The sequence below is a fragment of the Meriones unguiculatus genome, chromosome 5 (genome assembly GCF_030254825.1).
Source record: "Meriones unguiculatus strain TT.TT164.6M chromosome 5, Bangor_MerUng_6.1, whole genome shotgun sequence".
NCBI lineage: Eukaryota > Metazoa > Chordata > Mammalia > Rodentia > Muridae > Meriones > Meriones unguiculatus.
Window position 1 is genome coordinate 128,370,424 of NC_083353.1, and position 21,398 is coordinate 128,391,821.

The 21,398-nt window shown below is 47.2% G+C and overlaps 1 protein-coding gene across 1 annotated transcript; it reads left to right on the forward strand.

The window, feature by feature from the left end:
- The first annotated feature begins 1,052 nt into the window (after nucleotides 1-1,052).
- Nucleotides 1,053-19,402, forward strand: Cmas (cytidine monophosphate N-acetylneuraminic acid synthetase). The gene is made up of 8 exons (XM_021656501.2): nucleotides 1,053-1,363; nucleotides 9,444-9,586; nucleotides 9,734-9,889; nucleotides 13,369-13,502; nucleotides 14,514-14,608; nucleotides 14,915-15,086; nucleotides 15,547-15,700; nucleotides 18,827-19,402. Exons 1-8 carry the CDS (start codon nucleotides 1,110-1,112, stop codon nucleotides 19,015-19,017), a joined length of 1,299 nt encoding a protein of 432 aa, XP_021512176.1. The 5' UTR covers nucleotides 1,053-1,109; the 3' UTR covers nucleotides 19,018-19,402.
- Nucleotides 19,403-21,398: the final 1,996 nt, after the last annotated feature.

Genomic DNA, 21,398 nt, shown 5'->3' on the forward strand with positions numbered 1-21,398 from the left:
AGAATGCCAAGTCCAATGCCAACGGTGGCTGGGGGGTGGCTTTAAAATGTTGAGTTTATGGCACCTGTAGGACATAAAAATGAGGTATTTTTGGAGGGGGTCATGAATCAGGAGCATAAAAGAAAGATAAATGTTTAACAGTTACATGTTACAGCATAAAATTGATTCATGCTTACGCAGCCCATAGTAGTCACTAAGAAATGAGCCTCAGTTTACCAATGCGCATGCGGGCGCGGTTGGGGGAGGGGGTGTTTAGTTCTTTCGTTTATTCCCTGGGAGTGAGGCCACCCTGAACTAGGTCATTAGTTCCTTGCTAGTCTGAGCTATATATTGAGCTCAAGGTCATATAGTGAATTCAAAGCTAGGCTGTATAAGAGATTGAGGCGGAGGGTGATGATAATTGTAAATTAAAAAAAAAAAAAAATGAGGCAGAGAAGAGGAAACTCAATCCCCACAGGCTGAAACTGATTTATTGGAGTGGTGAGGGCCCCAAACTTTCTGCAGGATGCAGATTGAGCCAATGTACGTACAAGCACACACGGGTACCTTTGCGGTTTCCCTGGGGGCAGGGTGGGTTGCTTTTGATAACGGGGCTTATTGTTGTGTAGATGAAGAGGAACAGTCAGGCTGGGGCTAAGTAATTCTTTACGGTTAGCGGCGATTGCCACGTACAGCCTGATTCATTTCCTCATGGTCTGAGGCTATTACCCCGTTTTCTGGGATAAGGGAGGCCGCTGGAGAAGAAAGAAGGGGGAGGAGGAAGAATTGGAGGGAGGAGTAGGAGGAGGGAAAGTGGGAGGACGAAGAGGAAGCTTATGGGGAATGAATGGAGAACTAATCCTCATTTAATTTTAGATACCTACAGACATTACTGAGCACTGCACAAAGTGCCTCTCCCAGCACCTCTGGGCTCAGATATCGGCTCCTTCTCTGAGCCACCTGGCCGGCCAGCCCCGGGGCTCTGCGGACTACAACTCCCAGCGTGCCCCGGGGCGGGCTGTGCCGTGGGCGTGGCCTACAGCTGCCACAGCTAGCGGGCGGTGCCGAGTGGAGTCGGCGGGGCCGAGCTCCCGGATGTGGAGACGTTGGGGCGGCGGCGTGGGAGGAAGATGGACGCGCTGGAGAAGGGGGCCGCCACGTCGGTGCCCGCCCCGCGCGGACGGCCGTCCCGGGGCCGGCCCCCGAAGCTGCAGCGCAGCCGGGGCGCGGGGCGCGGTCTAGAGAAGCCGCCGCACCTAGCGGCGCTGGTGCTGGCCCGCGGCGGCAGCAAAGGCATCCCTCTGAAGAACATCAAGCGCCTGGCGGGGGTTCCGCTCATTGGCTGGGTCCTGCGCGCCGCCCTGGACGCGGGGGTCTTCCAGAGGTGCGCATGTGCGGGAGCAGGGCCCCGGGGGTCGGGGGTCGGGGTCCCCAGGCCTGACCCTGGACGGACCCTGCTGACGGGCACCTGTCACCTCTGGGCTGCGCTGACTGCCCGGTGCTGCAAGGCCAGGGAGGCAGCAGGTGCGTGAATGGAGTCCAGAATTGGGGCTCTCCAGCCTAGAGGCTCCCCTCACCTTTGGGGAAAAAATGTTCTGGCTGTGAGGCTGTGAGTCAGCACAATGCGGAAAAACTCCCTGCGTGTGTAGAAGTGTGACTGTTCTATGAGTGTGAATGGTTTTACCCTGCCTCTTGAACTTTAGCCTCACAAATCGACAGTTTTATTTCCGTGTCATTTTGGCTTCTACTAGGTCGATCGGGAGTTACAAGTTGATGCCATTCATCAAAGGAGGGAGATAAAATCCTTTGCCAACAGTGAATTTAAATGCACATGCTAGCAGCAACCTAATTGTGTTTAAATTTATTGCTACCTTTTGATGGTTTTTAAGATGATTGATTCTAAAGACTATTAATACCCCATATTATGAGGGCAAATTTTTCATCCAGCCAACTTTGTTTGAAAATGAGATCACAAAAGGCATAGATGTATTTTCTGTGTGTTTTGACCCAAAGGAAGCTCTGGGTGGAGCCAAGCAAATAGAGCTGGCTTCCGAAAATAACACGTAATCGGAAGTGTGGTAAGGAGAGATAGGGGAGAATTGGGGACTTGGTTCAGCTCAGTAACTATGTCTGGAGCCCCACTTTTTGCCAGACATTTACAAGGACGTCCATACACCATTCTGTCTCTTACAGAGCTCATGCTTGGTTTTCCTGTTTGGTTTTTGTTTTTAATTCTCTCAGAATACAAACTGCAAAAGAGTGAGAAGTTGCACAGGCCACGGTGACAAAGTAAAATCCCAACATTTGTAAAGGAAGACAGCTCAAAGACATATCGATAATACATTGAGAACAAAATTATCATCTATGACTTTTGGGTCACATGTCAGGAAATGACTTTCAGCGTAGATTCAGAAAGGTAAAACTGGAGAGATGATGGCCCAGCACTGGAGAACGTGCTCTGTTCTTCTGGAGGACCCAAGTTCAGTTCCCAGCACCATTGTTGGGTAGTCCACAGCTGCCTGTTGACGGCAGCACCCGGAAATTGGCTACTGTTTTCTGGACTCCACAGGCCCTTGCCCTCACATGCACATAGTCACTACAGTCTTTTAAAGAGGGGGTGAAATTGATGGCAGAGATGGCTCAGTGGATAGAGTGCTTGCCATGCAAGCCTAAGGTACTGAGTTCTAATTCCTTGAACCCACTTAAAATCCAGGTGAGGAACTAGTGCGACTATAATTACAGCAAGACAGGAGGTGGAGAAAAGAGAATCTGGAAGCCCGTGGGATGGCCAGCCTGTTGTACCCAGTGAACAACAAAAGACAGACCCAGTCTCAAGGTGGAAGGTGAGGAGTGATACCTGAGGTTGCCCTCTGACCTCCACACATTCCATGGTACCCATGCCTTCACTCACATAGATGCATACGCACAACACAAAGGGTAATTTGTACAGTAATTAGGCTTAAGAACAAAAGGTAAATCTTTTATTCATCACATGCTGTCAATCTACCCTGTGATGGCACAGTGCTGTCTTGACCTGGGGTTACGGCAGTGGCAGGGGCCAGTCCATATGGAACCACCCTCTGGAGCCACCAGCCACAGGCATGATGGGAAGAGTAAAGCTTATTGGCCACAAGCTGGCTGGTGGAAGATGATGGGCTGTCACCCCTGTTCCATCTCAGCAGAGGTGGCACTGGGAAGCATGCAGGGCTTCTGAGGAGTCGGCTTTAGCTCTGGTCATGTGGGCGCTGGATGGCCATCTCTTTTCATGGTTGACCATTCTCTTGATGTTTTGACATCCAGGTATTAGCAGGCATTTCTGATCCTGGTAAACTTGCAGAAAGTGATTGATAGGAGGTGATGTGGTTGACAGCTGTCTGTGACAGTTTCCCTGACCTTTTGCAGGCAAGGCCATCCTTATGGGTTAATTCTTTGGGGAAATTCCGCAAAGCAAGCAATGAACAACATGCTGGCTCGTCCAAGCCAGGGACTGTGTTGTCCAGGCCCCTCTCTGTCTCTGTGCTTTCTGGCTATCATGAGGGCATCGCTGCTCCATTGTGCCCTGTCCATCTTGACACTCTGCCTCACCACAGGCCACAGTGTTCTAGTCAAGCAACTGTGGAAAGCCCTCAGAAACTGAGCCAGAATAACTCTTTCCTCCAGTTTGAAATGCTGTCACCATAACTACCACAGCCGAGCGGCATGCAGAATACATTCATGTGTGTGGTATCAGATGAGATCCATTCTTGCACAGGGGTGGGATGCTCAGTCACGATAATCTTAGATTTCTTGTTTCAGGATAGGCTCTTTCTGATGTTAGGCAGGGTCATGAGGACCATCCGTCTCTCCACAATGACCGTAGCCTCTGGCAGCTTAAGGCCATATTTCTAATCTTGGTCCCCTTCTTCTGACATATCAGCCTGAGAAGATGCAGACCTCCAGTAGAATGGACCGTTTGTCCAGGGAAATCATGGTGGGCTCAAGGACCCTAAGCTCCCTCTTACAGAGTGAACTTAAGAAGTTTTCAGTTATAGAAACCTTCTCTGTCCTCTGTGATAGCGTTCAGACCGGATCTGTACCTTCCCTGTTCAGGTGGTCACTTCTCTCTCCTCAGCCCCTGTGGGAAGATAGACCTTGCTGGGCACATTGGGCTTGAACTTGAATTTGTGTCTCTAGACATGATGACAGGCATTTGTTTCTCGTCCTCACCTATAAGCAGCGTCTCATAGATCCAGACAGCCGTTTTGTGGACTAACTAAACATCTCTTGGTGCCTCTCCCTTGCCTGTCCAGTCTTTAAAAATGCTTCCGGCTTCTGATTTCAGGATATTGGAGTCTAGTTTCTTCCTTATTGCACTGGCTTTGGCGAACAGTGTGCCCTTTTTAGCTGTGCTGGTGTCTGTGTTTGTTGATTTGCAGCACTCAAGTCTTTTCAGGCATAGATAGTCAGGTCTGCTCACCTTCTCAGACCCCATCCCTGACTCTGTTAAGGAGAACACAGTGCCTGTTAGTTCAGTCAGCCCTGCCTCATGAATCCACTGATGGCTGAAGCCCCAGGAGGAAGACTGAGGAGCAATTACCGAGTGAGGGGAGATTGTCACTTCAAGACTCAGCAAGTAGTGACTAACAGACATGGAAGATTTTGCTGGGAAATTCCTGCTTTTTTTTTTTTTTTTTTTTTTAATATATGTATGGGGCCTGGTGAGGTGGCTCAGCAGATAAATACATTGGCCACTAAACCTGAGAACCTGAATTATATCCCTGGAATTCTCATAGTGGAAGGAGAGAATAGACTCCTCCACACACAGAGGTGTTTGTGTGACACCCCCCACACACACACACACACATACTACATACAAAAGGTGAAAACAAATACAGATTCACCTGTAGAAAATCCCGTAAAGAGCTTCCCTGCAGCAGTATAGGATGTGAGCTCTTGCTGGCACTGTGTTCCTTTGAGCTGCCTGTAGTGGTAACAGCAGCTAAAGAGGAGTAAACCCCCTTCCCTGCGCAGCAGCTTGAGCGTCCGTCTGTCCTCTCAAACCTGTACTGTGACTTCATGCTATTTCTGGTGCTGCCTGCTGTGGGCATTCTCTGTGGGGACCTGTTGCTACGGACTCATAATAGGAGAGGCCAGCACTGCTCCCACCAGTCCTGGCCGACCTGCTCTGAAAAGTAGTCCTGTACTGCTGCTTGTGCCCCAGCCTGGAGCCAGCAGCCTGAGGCTGTGAGGGTGTCGGCCATGCCCTCACCATGTCGCCTCTCCGTACCCGACATCTCCATCCACAGAACTGAGTGTACACCTGAGAGGAGAGGCTCTTTGAGGACTAAGGGCTCTCAGCCTGACATGACTCTGACAGGTTTTTCTTATAGCAGATGCTCTTATAGAGCAGTCTGTCTCTTCCCATGGGCCATGGTTCCCTTGAGTAGGAAGTTGTAACCCTGAGAATGCCTTCAGTCCTCACAATCCTTTGACTGAATGGGTAATGGGAATGTGTGTTCTGTCTTTCAGCTTTGAGCAGACTCTTTCTAGACAGGGCCACACAGTATGTATTGCCAGTTTTGCAGGCCAGATGGTCTCAATTGTAACTTCTCAGTTCTGAGCTTGTATGTTATAAAAGCAGCCATGGCACTACGTGAATGAAGGAATGTGACCATACGCCAGTAGAACATTACAAGCACAGGCTGATGGGGAAACGCCAACCTACTCATTCTGGTGAGCAGTGTTTCTTAGAGCCTCGATTAAATGTATAGGTTGGGATTGAACTGGCCTCGTCAGACCCCTGGAGGACTTTGAGACATCTTCCCTGTCTGCAGCTCTTGCCTTCCTTCCTTCCTTCAGCAAATGCTTAGATTAGGAGCGTGAGGTAGAAACATGGCAGCCTGATGCCTGCTTTTCAGGACCAGAGGAGACTGAAGGTTGAGATTAAGGTTGAGATTATCATGTTCAAAGCCATGCTTTGGCTCAGTGGCGGCAGATTTCTCAGGCTTCACATGATAGAAGATCATAACAGATCTTTTCCAGATTACTAAGCTTTCCTGCTAAGTCAGTCAGCAGTCCAAACCCAACTGAACATGTTCTTTAGAGAACTGTTCCTCATGCTTGGAAGACCCTGGATTTTCAACCGTGTGTCAGTGCCATGTGAGCGAATCTGAGAACAAGTTGATCTTTTGAATCTTGTATAACGTTGTGGTGAAAATCAACATATGCTTTAGTTTCATTCCGAAGCCTGTGGGTTTATGATTTTTGAGGGGGCTGTGCTCCCTTATCCTTGAAAAGACTTTTTGTGGTTCAAAAGAACTGACTGTGGCTGATACTCTGTGTGTTGAGTTGGGTGGAATGTGACTTCATTCCAGATTAAAGCCATTGACTTCGACCTTGACATTTACTGTCCTCAGGTTGTTTTTAGGCCTGCCTGTTCATTCTTTCCTGCCCATTAATGACAACCCCCTCCCAAAAAAAGATCTGTTCCCCTGATACCTTTGGGAGAGGCCCGTTGTGTTAAATGTGCTGTGCATTGTGCTCCTGTCTCCAGTGCTCCTGTCACGTGTCACATACACAAAGCTTTCCAGTTCTCTTCCCAATTAAAGGAGCCAGTGGACAGCGCTGTTAATTCCTATCCTGTTTCAGTGCTTTGAAAAGCTAACGTTTTTACCTCTTCTGTGGCAGGTGGTTTATTGTTTTTTATTTTAATTTTTATTTATTCATTTTACATCCTGGTCATCGCCCCCTTCCTCCTCTCCTCTGGTCCCACCCTCCATCCCTGTTTCCCTATTCCCCTTTCCCTACTCCTTAGAGAAGGGGAGCCCCGCCCCCATCCCAGCATATTAAGTTGAACCAGGACTGAGCGCATTCCCATAGCCATAGTTGTACCTACAGTTATCACCACCTTTGCTGTGCTGGGCCCGTCACTGCTCCACTTCCTCTCGCAGGGCGTCCGGGCACCAGTATACAGCAGGCTGGGAGAGATCAGGCACAGTCGGATGACAGAGTCTGAGGGATCCTGGTCTGGCTCGGAGTGCTGGTGGGGAGAAAACCTTCCCTGAAGATATTAGTGTCACATCTCTTTTAGACTACTTTCATTGAAACAGCTCTCTAAGACAGTATTTATTGAAACAGCTTCTGCATGTTTATTTGGAGGGGATAAGGGTAGAGATGAACCTTGGGGGAGTGGGAAAGGATTCCAGGGTGGGCACCTGTCATTAGTTGGGGCTGGGATGCTGGTGATGCTCAGTTTGCATGGAGAGGAATTCCTGGTGCCAGGATACGTGATCACCTTGAGAAGTGCAGAGGTAGGGGTTTGGGGTCACGTGCACCAGAGCAGCAGGCTCAGAACAGGGAAGGATTGGTCCTTACTTCTATCGACCTCAAGACTGAGATTTCCACCTCGCTCTAGTTCCATGCCAGATTCCCTGGTGGCATGGTCCATGAGCCCCATACTTCACTCAACATTTCATTCATTCATCAAACACAAACCAAGTATCTATTAGACAGCAAGAACGTTAAAGGGTACGGGGGAAGGTACGACATTAGAAGGAGCATGGACACTTAATTGGTTCTCTCTCCCAGATGGTTAAGTGGGAATTACAGTGTTACATGAGCCTGTCGACTGAAAGGCCAAGAGTGTGAGGAAACAGACTGTACTGCATCAGCTGTCATACCCCAAGGTCCAGAGTGGTACCCAGGATAGAACAGACCCAGCAAACATTTCAGGAATGAAGGAATGAGTGAAAGAAGGAAAGGAGACAAGCTGAAAAACTTTTTTTTTTTAATTTATCTTCTAAACATTTTTAAAAGATCATTGAAACCTTCCCTGGTGAATCATCACTCAGTTTTCCTTCAGCTGTAAACTAGATGTGTGCCTTCACCTTGCGTCATCTTATCCTCCCCCTTCGCCTGCATTTGTAAGATCCAGCTTAGTTGCTTCGTTAGCATTAGTGTTTCATTGCTCAGTGGGTGCTGGGAGACTTGACCACCTGTAACCCTCTTGTTTACCAAGCTTTCTTTGAGAAAAAACAAAGCACATTGGGGCTTACTGGCTTGATCCTTTGATTTCAATCAATTGTGGGTTATGGTAGTGGTGTGTGTGAGAGAGAGAGAGAGAGAGAGAGAGAGAGAGAGAGAGAGAGAGATATGTGGGTGAGCTGGGTACACAGGCCAGAGGAGGGTATCAAGTATCCTGCTGTGCCACTCACCACCTTATTCCCTGAGAAAGGGTCTATCACTGAGGTTGGAGTTAGGCTGGCAGCCACCAATTGTCCTTCACAGTTCTGGGTTACAGACTTACCTTGCAGCCATGCCTGGCTTTTTTTCCAGGGGGCTATGGATTTGAACTCGGGTCCCAATGTTTACCTAGCATCATCTTCCTACAGAAGAATCATCTTCCCAGCCCTCAAATCCTCTTTCTACAAATTCTGACCAGAATATGTGAAATTAATAAATGAAATCTAGAGGTTGAAAGTTTTCCCTTCTTTCTTATGTGATCTTGGACATAATGGCATATATAGTCTTTTTCTCTCAGTAAATGCTGAATGAATGGGACAGAAAGAAAAAGCACATATATGTGACAGACTCCAAATCTTGAAAACATCTGTATTCTAACATTACTAAAGCAATGTGGCTCAAGTAACATTTATGCCTTTTATTTCTAGACATGGGAGTCTGTGAAGGCCCAGAAAGCAGGGCTTCAGTGGAGACTAGCTTGTCCCTGCAGAGAGGCCTTGTGCTCTCGGTCTTGCTCTGACAGAACCCAAATAGGCAGCTGTGCTGTGGTGACTCGAGGTAGGCACTGCCCAGCCAGTACAGCCATGGCCTTCTCATCGTCAGTAGCAGTTGCTCAGGTATCCACACACTCAGGTTGGAAAAATAAAATTGGATTTCCTGATCACTGTGAACGCAGGTCGGGATAATTTCTCTCTTCTGAGCTTGAAACTATTTCAGTTAAGCCAAGTCCAGCGCATTTCTACACACATATTAGTCTCCTGTTTGTTATATTTGGGGTTTAAATTGGCAAAATGAAGCAGAATCGCCTTCAACTCACTTTAGATTTGACTTCTAGTGATATCTTATTTAGTCTGTGACCATCTTAAAAATACTGAGTTCATTTTTCCTAGTTCATAGAATTAGGAAAACCATAGAATCTTGAGCTACCTAAATAATAGTTGATTGTGTTGCTTTTATTTTTACATTGCTTTAGAACTTTCTGTTTTTGTTTACTTTGGTATTTTGGGGACTTTGAAACAGCCTATGTGGCATTGGCTGGCCTGGAACTCAGGGGCATCACCCCTGCTCTGCTTCCTGAGCCTGGAGGGTCCAGGCATGCACCATGACGCCTACAGTAATATTGCTCTAGTTGTACAGAGCTTCTCCAGAGCCAAGCTGTGCGCATCGGTGCAGAATTCTGTCTTACCCCTGGCAGTGTCTTCTGGTGACGTGGCTATTTAACTTTCTTTTTACTGTTCAAACAGCGTGTGGGTTTCAACAGACCATGATGAAATTGAAAATGTGGCCAAACAGTTCGGTGCACAGGTTCATCGAAGAAGTTCTGAAACGTCCAAAGACAGCTCTACCTCACTAGACGCCATCGTCGAATTCCTTAATTATCACAATGGTATGAGCTTGACTACTCGATTCAGGTTGTATGGATCTGTAGCTGTGTTTACTGTCACACAAGACTTGTGTTAACATTTCATTTAAGATCTCAGTATCGTGTGATCACCGGCCCTGTGCCTGAGCCTTTCCTTTCTGTTGTCTGCAGAGGTTGACATTGTGGGGAATATCCAAGCTACATCTCCATGTTTACATCCTACTGACCTCCAGAAAGTTGCAGAAATGATTCGAGAAGAAGGATACGACTCTGTCTTCTCCGTTGTGAGGCGCCATCAGTTTCGATGGAGTGAAATTCAGAAAGGAGGTAACCAGCTTCTTGCTCTGAATCCAGGCTCTGTTCTGTTTTGTTAATGTAAATTCTGTTAGTGGAAGGGAGGGATCAGGAAGAGGGCTTGGTGTCCAGCTGCAGGAGGCAATGACAGGAGACTCCAGCCTAAATCTTGTTATAAAGCAAAATGGCAAAAACCAACGCAGTTCTGTTTCCCACTCTTCAGACATTCCAGCCTGTGCTTCTGTTAGCTTGTGAAGCAGACGTGTGAGTTTTCAGAGCAAATACTTTAGTGTTTGTTCCTGGCCTGTCAGCCAAGCTCGAGAGAGCTCACACCAGACCCCGCAGACTGAACGAGTGCAGTACCTCCGCAGGAGATGCTGAAGTTAAAGTGAGTGCTGGTCGAGTCAGTTAAATAAACTCAGCACCTATTTAGGTTACAGAGATGGCAGATCCATAAGTAAATGCCACACATCTTAAAGAAGTTGGGAGTGCTTAAATAAACACCTCACTCACCCCAAGCGAGTGCTGGGGACTGCTGATTTCTCTTTCCCTGTGCTGTGACCCTGCTCTGGGAAGCAGAACACTGCTAGTGGATGGCATCTAAGCGAGGCTGGCACATCTTGGACTCTGCTGCATTCCCTATTTATCATAGCTGCTAAACTTCATCAGTTGTGTAATCAGTGTGTCACAGGTCACATGTTTCCTGTGACATTTTCTATCCTTGTTACAGTAGGTGTACATGTCCAGCATGGCGGTCCTAGCACCACTCATGCTGGAAGTACTAGCCATGCTAACATGTCCCTTAAAAGTACAAATACATACCACAGGGGAATGGAGAGATGGCTTGGCAAAAGCATTTGCCATAGCATGTAAGGCCCAGCATTCTAATCCCCAAAACCTATGTAAAGGTTTTGTGTGTGGCAGCCTCCTGTAATCCCAGTACCTGGTAGACAGCCAGGGTTCCTGGAGGAAGTTGGCTGGCAAGTGTCACCAGCCTGTAAGCTCTGGATTTGAATGAGAGAGACAGTTGCATAAAATAAAGTGCAGAGAGATGGAGGAATATAAGGAGGATGAGGCAAATGTTAGGCCTGCGATCCTGGCCACCCCCACCCCTCCCACACACATAGCTCATACATGTTTGACCATCATAGACCTATGCACACACCAAAAGAAGGAAAGAGTGCACAAATTTCTGTGATTTAGTGTGAATTAAGGGTCATGGCATCTTGTTGATAATCTTACACTTACTGCACGGTAATTATTTTCTTCTGGCTCTGGCAGCCCTCTCCACAGCAAGGAGAGGCTCTGCTTTTCTGAGCACACCCTGCAGCAGGCTGGTGCCTGTGTGAGACCTCCTCAGGTGCCAGTCTTGAGATGTTTCCGCATGTTTCCTTTGTCCTTCCTGGAACCAATTCCGAGTTAGTTCTGAGTATTTCTACTGTGTCTGTCAGTTATGAGCAATCCCAGCCCGGTGTGTGCTAGGGTGCATTAACTGTCTCTTCATCTTGTTGCTGCCGTTGAATTACTTCAGGATTTGGGTTTGTTTGTTTGTTTTGTTTTAGTTCATTTTTAGGAATTCCATTTCCTTAAAACTTCCATTTTTAAGATTTTTAAAGACATCTTTGATGTCTTTAGCATATTCATGTCAGGTATTGGGAAGTTCTTGGTACCAATTCTAGCATATTTGTTCCTTGCTTTGAGTCATTTCTCCTACTGTTTGTCCTCCTGAATATGACCCTCATATTTCTGCTTCTCTGTGTGTCTCATGGTGTGCCATGCACCTGCCATAGATGTTGGAGTCCACATTTTCTTCACAGAGGACTTAGCCTCTTCTCCGTGAGACACAGGGATAAGCGGCTGATGACGATGATACAGGGAGAAGAGTTACTAGACTCTGTAATTCCAGTCTGCCCCTCAGTGCAGAGCCGATTACAGGAAAGTCATGTTGGTCCAGTCTGCCCCTACTCACACGGTGCTGTACGGACAGGACAGGAGGCAACAGGACAGGAGACACTAGCTCAGGCTCTTGCCTAGTCTTCCAGGCTGTCCCCTGTCCAGGGACTTGGTGGCGGGAAGAAGAGTTGTGTTTCCTGTGCCTAACAGTGTGTAACCACATCCGTAAGTCAGAATCTGTCCTCATCTGCATGCAGCACAAACCCTCTGCCTGTGGAACCCTCTGCCTGTGGCTCACCTGGCCTCGCGTTCCGTAAAGTGTCTTCCAGGGGAAGGGCTTACCGGACCTGTCTTACTGAGGTGCCTGGTTTTTAGCTACCTGTCCACACCTCTGTTGCAGGTTGTCTGAGGGCAGAGAGCCTCCTCCATTGCAGTCTCCAGAAACTTTTAAACTGTGCTGCCAGTAGCCAGTCAAACATATTTGCTGAATTTCCCTAAATTATGTCAGACATGAATCAAATGGAACAGAAAATGGTTAGTAATGGATAGAAGTTAGTCACAGGAGCCTTCACATACAGAAGTGATAGTCCAAAGTAAAAAAAGGCTTCTGAAACAACAACAGCATGCACATGTATGCAGACCTGAACATATACACACATAGATACACATGCACATGGATGTGTGTGTGTGTGTGTGTGTGTGTGTGTGTGTGTGTGTGCCCGCCCAAAAATAGACACACACATGCACACAGAATTGGGTGAAATCCAGTGAAAGGAGAAGGGACTCTCTCTGTTGCCAGCAGCAGCCTCACTCTTTCACTCTTTCGTCTATCCTGTTTACTAATGTTGACATTGCTGGGCTTCCACTGTCAACACAGTAAATGTCCACTTTCGTCTTTCATGTATTTTAAACCTCAGGTAAAAACATGGAAGTATTTCCACTGGTGTAAGGCTTTGGTAAGGGCTGAGAGTGTAGCTCGGCTGGCAGGGTACTTGCCTAGTGTACAAAGGCCCTGAGTTCAGATCTCAGCACCCCCCCGGCGTAGTGGCGCCTGACTGTCATGCCATCCATCACCCAGGAAGTGGGGCCAGGGACACGGGAAGTTTAAGGTCATACTCAGCTGAGTGGGGAATCTGAGGCCAGCCTGGCCTCAGCACACATGCACACACTTTAGTGACCTATTGGAGCGTCCCTAGCTCTCTGTGAAAACTCTGTGAGAACAGCCTGTAACCGTGTTAGACAAACGCGCCCTCCCTGTATTTCCGAAGCTGGGAATAATGAGGAGTGGACCAAAGAGTTAACTACAGAATGATACTTTATGACAAGTCTTGTCCTTGGGAGCTAGTCGGTGGTTGCCTGCATGCCCTGCACAACAGTACTTGTGTAAATTCCTTAAAACTGAGTTTCTCTGAATTCCCTCTGAAATATTTTTTCTGATGTTAACTATGTAAAAGCAGAGACAGATCATTAGGAATGTTAGCGGTTGTCCCTTGAGAAGTGTTAGTCCCATTTGTGTATGTAGACACAGATGTCTGCATTTTGAGGGGATTGTTACGTGTGTGTTTGCAGTTACTAAGGAACAGTGTCTGTCCAAAGTAATGTGACTACCTTGCTTTTAGTTCGTGAAGTGACAGAGCCTCTGAACCTGAACCCAGCCAAGCGGCCTCGCCGGCAGGACTGGGACGGAGAGCTGTATGAAAACGGCTCGTTTTACTTTGCCAAAAGACACTTGATAGAGATGGGCTACTTACAGGTCTGTGCTCACTTTTACAGCTCTGAAAACCATTCTGGGTTGTGCTTTGGAGTTATGGGGAGAAGCTTGGTGTACCGTTTCCTGAGGAAAGGCAGGGTTATCATCCCGCTGTTGTCCTGCAGCGTCACCCCAGGGTGATTTCTGTGGTCCCCAGTAAATACCTGGGGAATCCATTCAGCTGAACATCGAGATAAAAAATAGAATAAGGACTGAGAACCTATGGTGTCCAGTGATCAACATTAGCCCACTCAGTTGTGTGTGATCCATAGTAGGTTACAATTAGACTGTAGCTGGGCGGTTAAATGATTTCTACTACTTTAAAACAAGAAACAGCCAGCTCAGTAGATCTGACAGCACTGACCTGGTTTTGTGGAAGGCCAGCTCTGTGTCTCAGTGTCACCTTGATGACACTGTGCTGTGTGCTCATTCGCTCGATCACTGCTCTCATTTTGAGAGGACTGGCTGTCTCTCCTTAGAGAGAGACATGGCTGTGTTGCATACTTGAAATTTGGCGTATTTTCATTATGGATGACGCACACTGTTCCAGTGGGAACCCTGTGTAGGTTACCTATGGCACTGGACAGATGCTGAGGAACCTAGCGTTCCTACCCCGCTTTACAGAGGTGACAGCTGCAGCTCTGAGAATAAAAGAAGGAGCTGGCTTGCGTGTTAGGAGCACTGACTGCTCTTCCAGAGGACCCAGTTCAAGTCCCAGCACCCACATGGCAGCTTATAACCATCTGTAAGTCCAGTACCAACAGATTCGGCACCGTCTTCTGGCCTTCTGGGTCACAGACATAAGTGCAAACAAGACACATTCTGTATACAGGGAACTTGCACTATACGCAGATTTCGAAAACCCGTTTGTTTGGTTTGAACTTTTCAAAATAATCATCATGGGTGTGTTGCTCGTTTGCTGGATTATTTGTTCTTTCAGTGTACACCCAAATTCTAGCTGCATATAAACAGTGAATGCCAGGCTAGCACTTACAGCATCTCTCCTGTCCTTAGGGTGGAAAAATGGCATATTATGAAATGCGGGCTGAGCACAGTGTGGACATAGATGTGGACATCGACTGGCCCATTGCAGAGCAGAGAGTGTTGAGGTAAACGAAGGAAAAAGGATGGCCGTGGAGCAGAGCCTCACATGTGTACCTAGCCTTCTAGACCTTGTTTTGAGATAGTCTCTGTACCCAGGTCCCTGGAATGCTGTGCATGTCAGACAGGCCTGTAGTGCCTGCTCTCCAGCTGGGCGGTGCTGCTTGTGGGAGCTCTTGCACTGTCTGCAGCGTGCACACGGAAGTGAGCCTCCAGGTCTGAGTGACCCGGGGCCCTGCTCTGTTGCTGTCCTGGAGCAGGTGTGTGCGTGAGGAGTGTTGATTTGTACTCAGCTCTGTCTCGGTTTCTTTCAGATTTGGCTATTTTGGAAAAGAGAAGCTGAAGGAGATAAAACTTTTGGTCTGCAATATTGATGGATGTCTCACCAATGGCCACATTTATGTATCAGGAGACCAGAAAGAAATAATATCTTACGATGTAAAAGATGCTATTGGCATAAGTTTATTAAAAAAAAGTGGTATTGAGGTATGTGCTTCCTTAGTGTAATAGTGTGTGCCAGATTCTGACTCAGGGTCAAAGAACATTTCAGTAATTGGAAGATTAAGCCAGGCCTGGTGCCACAGACCTAAAACCCCAGCTACTAGGGATCATGAGTTCACGGACTGACCATGTAACTCAACAATACCTATTCTCTAGATGAAAAGGGGGCTGGGCTGTGACTCATGGTAAAATACTTAGCATACGTGCAGGATACCTTGGATCCAGCCCACAGTGCATGAAGGAGCAAAGTTCAATAATTACAGTTCCCTGGAAATGTTCAGGTGTGGTGCTCTGCAGAATGAGGTGTACTTTCTCCTGAGCAGCCGAGCTACAGGGAGCTGAGGTGTGTCACCTCCATAGGCACCACCCGCTGAGTCTCACAGCTTGATTTATCATGGAGCCCGTGTGTTCCCCTCTGCTTCTAACAGCCCCACTTCTTTTCCAGGTGAGGCTTATCTCAGAAAGGGCCTGCTCCAAGCAGACACTCTCTGCCTTAAAGCTGGACTGTAAAACGGAAGTCAGTGTGTCGGACAAGCTGGCTGTCGTGGACGAGTGGAGGAAGGAGATGGGCCTGTGCTGGAAAGAAGTGGCGTACCTCGGTGGGTCATTCAGGATCTGCTTACTGTCAGCTCTAACTAGAGGGAAAGTCCCCAAACAACTGTGGGGCAGCAGATACCTCTTCAGCTGCAGAGCAGAGCATTACATCAGAACAGTCTGGGCAGTGAACAGAGTTCACTCCCTGGGAAATGCACAGTAGAAAGAGAGAAACGAACTTTGAAAATCATTGAACCTTTAGCCCTTTAACCTCCACACAAGAGCCCTGACCCATGCCCCCCAGCACACACGCGCACACACACACAAATAAGTAAATACCCATCAGAAGAGCTGTTCTGAAGGCTGCCTTGACAGTTTGTGTCAGAGTAGTCTAGTGGGATATGTGCAGCACATGCTGTGGACTGAGGCGGTTAGCAGTAAGCTGGAGGTGTCAGGAGTGTCAGGTGCCTTAGGGCTGCTACAGACGGCATGCAATCTCGGCAGAGCCCCTGGAGTTGCTTAGACATGACAACAGTTTTTACTGTTTGGTTTTTACCTGCAAATTCCAGTTTTAAGGAAGAAACTGGGGAAATGTGCCAATGATGGAGAGAAAATGAGCCCACCCAATACTCCCATAAGCAGCACAGGCACACAGTGGATGCTGGGTAGCCATTGAGGACTGTGATGGCATCTGTGTTGATTGACATGTTCAGAGGAGTGTGAGATTGTCTTGTTAGTGTTAAGCAGATATACTTAGCAGATGCCTACGGTGTGCATGTATGGAAGTAGTTGCTAGAACCATAAACATCGTGCTGCCAGCATCATGACATCAGCATTGTCAGTATTTAGGAAGGGCAAGCTGCTACAGAGCACAGTGACTTCACATCGTGCATGAAGTACATGCCACAGATCATCTTATCCTCAAGAAGGTCACACGATCCTGTTGAAGCCAAAAGCAGGGAAAGAGCAATAGAACATTTGTTACAGAAAACAGCACACATGTGATACAGAGGATCCAGATTATCTGTGAGGCTCCAGGAAGCTTCCTTGACTGACTTTGCAAATTCATAAGGAGCAAACTAACAAACATTAGAAAGAGAAACAAAAAAACAGAAGGTTTCAGATCATGTAGGAAATACGTCATTTATGTAGGCAGAGGCCTAGAGTCAGACTTCAGAAGGCATTGACAAAGGAGGAGGGGTAATCATGCTGGGTGGTGCCCTCCATTTGTATTTAAGAAAATGTTCCTGTGGTGAATATGTATGGCTTGAACCATCTCCTCCCACTCCCCCTCCCAAACACACACACACACACACACACACACAAGGTTAGGAAGTACAAAATCTTTCCTAAATGTTTACTTCAAAATGCAGGCAGTGTTTCTAAAGGGACATGAATGTATAAAAACACATTCCAGGACTGGAGAAATGGTTCACTGGTTAAGAGCCCTGGCTGTTCTCTCAGAGAACCCAGGTTTGATTCCCAGCACAAACATGGCGGCTCACAACCATCTGTAGCTCCAGTTCCAGGGGATCCAGTGCCCTGTTCAAGCCTCCAGAGGCACTGCATTGTGCGTAGACTACGTGAGGCAAAGCACTCAAAGTAAATCTTTTAAGAATCCTTAACAGTATCAGTGTGCCAGGCGTGGTGGTGTGTAGCTGTAGCCCCAGCATGAGAAAGCTTGCATCTCAGCAGCTCTCGTGGAAAGAATTTAAAGAAGAATTATATAGGGCAATGCTAATTTTTCGTTTTGTCTTCAGTGGAAACCGTTCACTTTAGCATACTGAGTTACAAGGCAGACAGTGAGCACATGGGTAGCAGCATTGTCTTGGCCCATGACCATGGCTTACAAGGCCCTGGAGCTTCCAGGTCTTTTCAGTCTGGATGGCATGGTGTCGGCAGAAAGAAAAGAGTAGAAGTATTTTCTTGTTGGTGTTTGGTCTGAGTCCAGCTGCTAGTTATGCCCAGAATGATGACTGTCCTACTGGTGGCTTCTGCTATGTCTTCTAAAAGAGGGTTGGACAAGGCAGGCAAAGGGAGGGTAGAGTTTTGTTAATGTAATTTAGTATTTATTTTGGTGCTGTCAATATGGCAGTTTTCCTACAAATAGTATGAGATAAAGGCCAGATGTAAAAGAAAAGGACTTGTATAAGCAAAATGCACCATGTGGACTTAGTTTGGCTCCTGGTTTTTAAATTTCCTAAATGAAAAAGAACTTAGAAGGGCTTGGAGAAGTAGCTTCAGACCTGAGTTGAGGTACCTAGCATCCATGGAAAAAGCTGGGCATGGCAGCCAGTCTTGTGCTAGCAGTAAGGAAGAGGAAATGGGCAAGGTCTTGGACCTGATTGCCTAGCTGGTCTAAGGCGTCTGATGAACACCAAGTCCAGCAAATGGCCCTACAATAAAAAAGTAGATGGAGAGCCAGCAAGATGGCCCAGTAGATAAAGACACTTGCTACCAAGCCTGATAACTTGAGCTCAGCCCTGGACCCACAGGCTAGAAGAAAAGAACCAACTCCCGCAAGCTGTCCTCTGCCTTCCATGTACACAGTAAATAAGCTAGTGACTGATAATGACACCTGGCCTCCGTACACACATATATCTACATACACAAAATGATATGTTTTGAGACGGTTGGTGATACTTGACCATAATAGGTTATTAAAGCGTTTTAATAACGCTTTAATAAAAGGAATCATTTGTTGTGTAAGTTTGATAACTATTTTTCATTAGATATAAAATGCGTGAAAGAGTGTGACTAAAGGTCAGGGGTGGTGGTGGTGCACACCTTGAATCCCAGCACTCTGGAGGCAGAGGCAAAATCTGTCTGGAATTCCTTCCGCACTCTACCCCCCAGGAAAACTAGGGAATAGGGCATGGAAAGAAGTAGTGATTAAACAGTCTAAAACTGATAAGCATACTTGGGATCCTTGCATGTATTTTATTTTCCACTTAACAAGGTTTTCATTTATAATTCAAGTACAGAGTTTCTGACAATCGTAATGTACACAGCAGGTAAAGGGTTTGCTCCACTGACCCTCCACAGCCCTTTCTCACTTGTACTTAAAGCTGTAGTTTTGTTCTCATTGTTAGTGTTCCTACTGATGTTACCGTTACTTACCGGTTGTGGTTTGCCTCGGTCAGCTGGAACATTCCGTCTTTCCTATTGAACGGTGTCTGTCTTGCTCACAGGCAATGAAGTGTCTGATGAAGAATGCCTGAAGAGAGTGGGCCTGAGCGCAGTTCCTGCCGACGCCTGCGCCGGGGCCCAGAAAGCCGTGGGGTACATCTGCAAATGCAGCGGTGGCCGGGGAGCCATCCGGGAGTTCGCAGAGCACATTTTCCTCCTGATGGAAAAGGTTAATAACTCATGCCAAAAATAGAAGCCGGTGCAGCGCGGGAGGGGCGGGAGAGCAGCCTCTGCCACTTCACTTTGTTGTGGATCAAGTCCCCTGGTGTAGTCTGCAGACACGTGATCTAAGTTGTGCGATAGCTTACTCTTCAAAGCTGAGTTTTCTCAAATCATTGTTCCAGAGCCCACGAGATAATTATGTCTGCTTTCCTCTTGGTACAAGGTAATTACTGAGGGATCGACCTAGTCTTTCTCAGACTTCTAGTGAATGCAAGTCAGACATCCTAAACAATCAACTTTGTATTGTACCCTGTCAAACTGTGTTTGTGTGGTTTTAATGATACTGGAATTTTATTTATTTTAAGGCAGTGTGTCTGGTAAGACATACCTGTCTTAATAAAGTTACAGTTCACAAACTTCATGAAGTTTTTGTACTGTAGAGGACACTTTCTAGGCATTTCCTTTAAGCTCTTGCTGTGTAGATTAAAAAACAAACTGTATATTCAAACTTGACACCAAGTATGAAACATGGCTACTGCAGTTTGTATGTAGACACAGAGAGAACACATAGAGATTTACATATATTCATGCCTGTGCCTATCACGTACTGATTTAGAAAAGGCAGAATGAACATTAACAGCTATGGCTGAAGCAAGGCAGAATGTACTTTGGCAGCTATGGCTGAAGAAATGCTGTTGTCATACTAAACTCGGCTATCGCTGTGACCCTGTGGCCTTTGCAGATATTGCCACTGGATTCCAAGAGTGAGGTGTCCGCTCACAAATGTAGACCCTTAACAAACAGGCAGTGTTGCTGCTAGCATTTGCAACTCTTCCTACCATTGAAAAAGAAAGTCATGTTTTTTTTTTTTTTTGAAAGTCATGTTAGTGCTACCTACAAGTAGCACTACCTACAAGTAGTGGGTCCTTCATGCCCACTGTGTGTAGGCAGCATTTCTGTCACCATGGATCTTCAGTTCTGAGTCGTCCCTAGAAGGCAGGTGCTAGTTAGAGGAAGAGACAGGTAGCTTCATCTTCATTTCCTTCCCCTTGTTCTGGCTTTGCCCTTGACTTCCTCTGTGGGCCACTGTGTTCTCTGGCATCCCCAGGTTCTCACCACAGGTTCACGTCTACCTCAGCGCAGGAGTGTTGATCTGATTGCCAAGCCCTGCGCTGTTTGTGAGCCCTGGTTGCATCCCAGACTGTTCATGGAACAAGCCAAAGCCCTGGTCTTCATCTGTGAAGTCTCTGACCCCTTATAACAAGAAAGTATGGCCTAGGTGGCGTGCTGGCTCATGCTTGGCACTCTAGTGCTTGGGAGGCCGAGACAAGAGTATCAGGAGTTCAGTGCTTTAGTGAAATGCCTCAAAGCCAATGATTTAAAGCAAGTTAAGATAGCTTTCCTCAGTTTCTCCTCTGTTCAGACAGCAAGTTTTGAGTCTGATGCTGCCAGCCCCACATGAATGTTTTTTTTCTAGGTCCTTTGTTCACATTTGATGGTTATCATTTGCAAAATCTTCTAGTGACTCTGTGCTGACCACAGAAAAAAGCCACTTCAGTTCAAACACTGGCCACAACCTAATCTTTTCAGACCCACTTCCGATGACTGTGGGTTGCCCCATTTAGTCAAGGTTTTGTGTTGTGCCCTGTTTGGCCTGTTGTCGAGTCCTGCCCCTATCAGCATGATCTATTCGTTCCTCAGAAACATTCTCCTTCAGGAGCTACAGTGTGAGAAAATAAACTACTCTAGGGCCCTTGTTCAGTCATCCAAACTCTGTACAAGGCAAGAGTTCAGCTTCACTGTGGAAACTAGTACTTAACGTTTCCACTGATACAAAACCTGGTGAAGATGCTGTGTTCACCGGTGGCAGGCAGGAGCTTACAGGTCACCACTCACATCCTCCTGAACAAAAAAAGGGCCACACAGTGAAAGTGACACTTTTGGAGCTTGTCTCTATGTGTTCTCTCTGTGTCTACCCAGATTCATGCAGAGAAACTCAGACTTCCCAAAGCAGTCACAGCCAGATGCCATGAATGGGAACTTCAGTAGTATCTGATAAGGCTAAGTGTGAGGAATGCTTGGGAGCTGCCGGCAGGCCGGCCCGGTGCTAGCGGGCTCTGACAGGATCTGAGGATCCAAGCAGAGGATCTCCGTGATCATAGGCAGAGGGGCAAGGTAGCAACTGGGAACCCCTTTCTCCTCCCGAAGACTGCACTCCAGTGCGAAGGGCCTTGCCCCTCCACTCAGGAGAATCTGCAGTACACAGCAGAGAAGGCATCGGGGAAACAGGCTGGGAACTCCTCCGGGACAGCACCAGAACCAGGGGAAGAGGTCCTAGAGAAGGACCGGGCCAGCTTATAGAGCCACCACAGAATGCCTCCAGCTTCCATTCTCAGCCCTCGGACATTCATC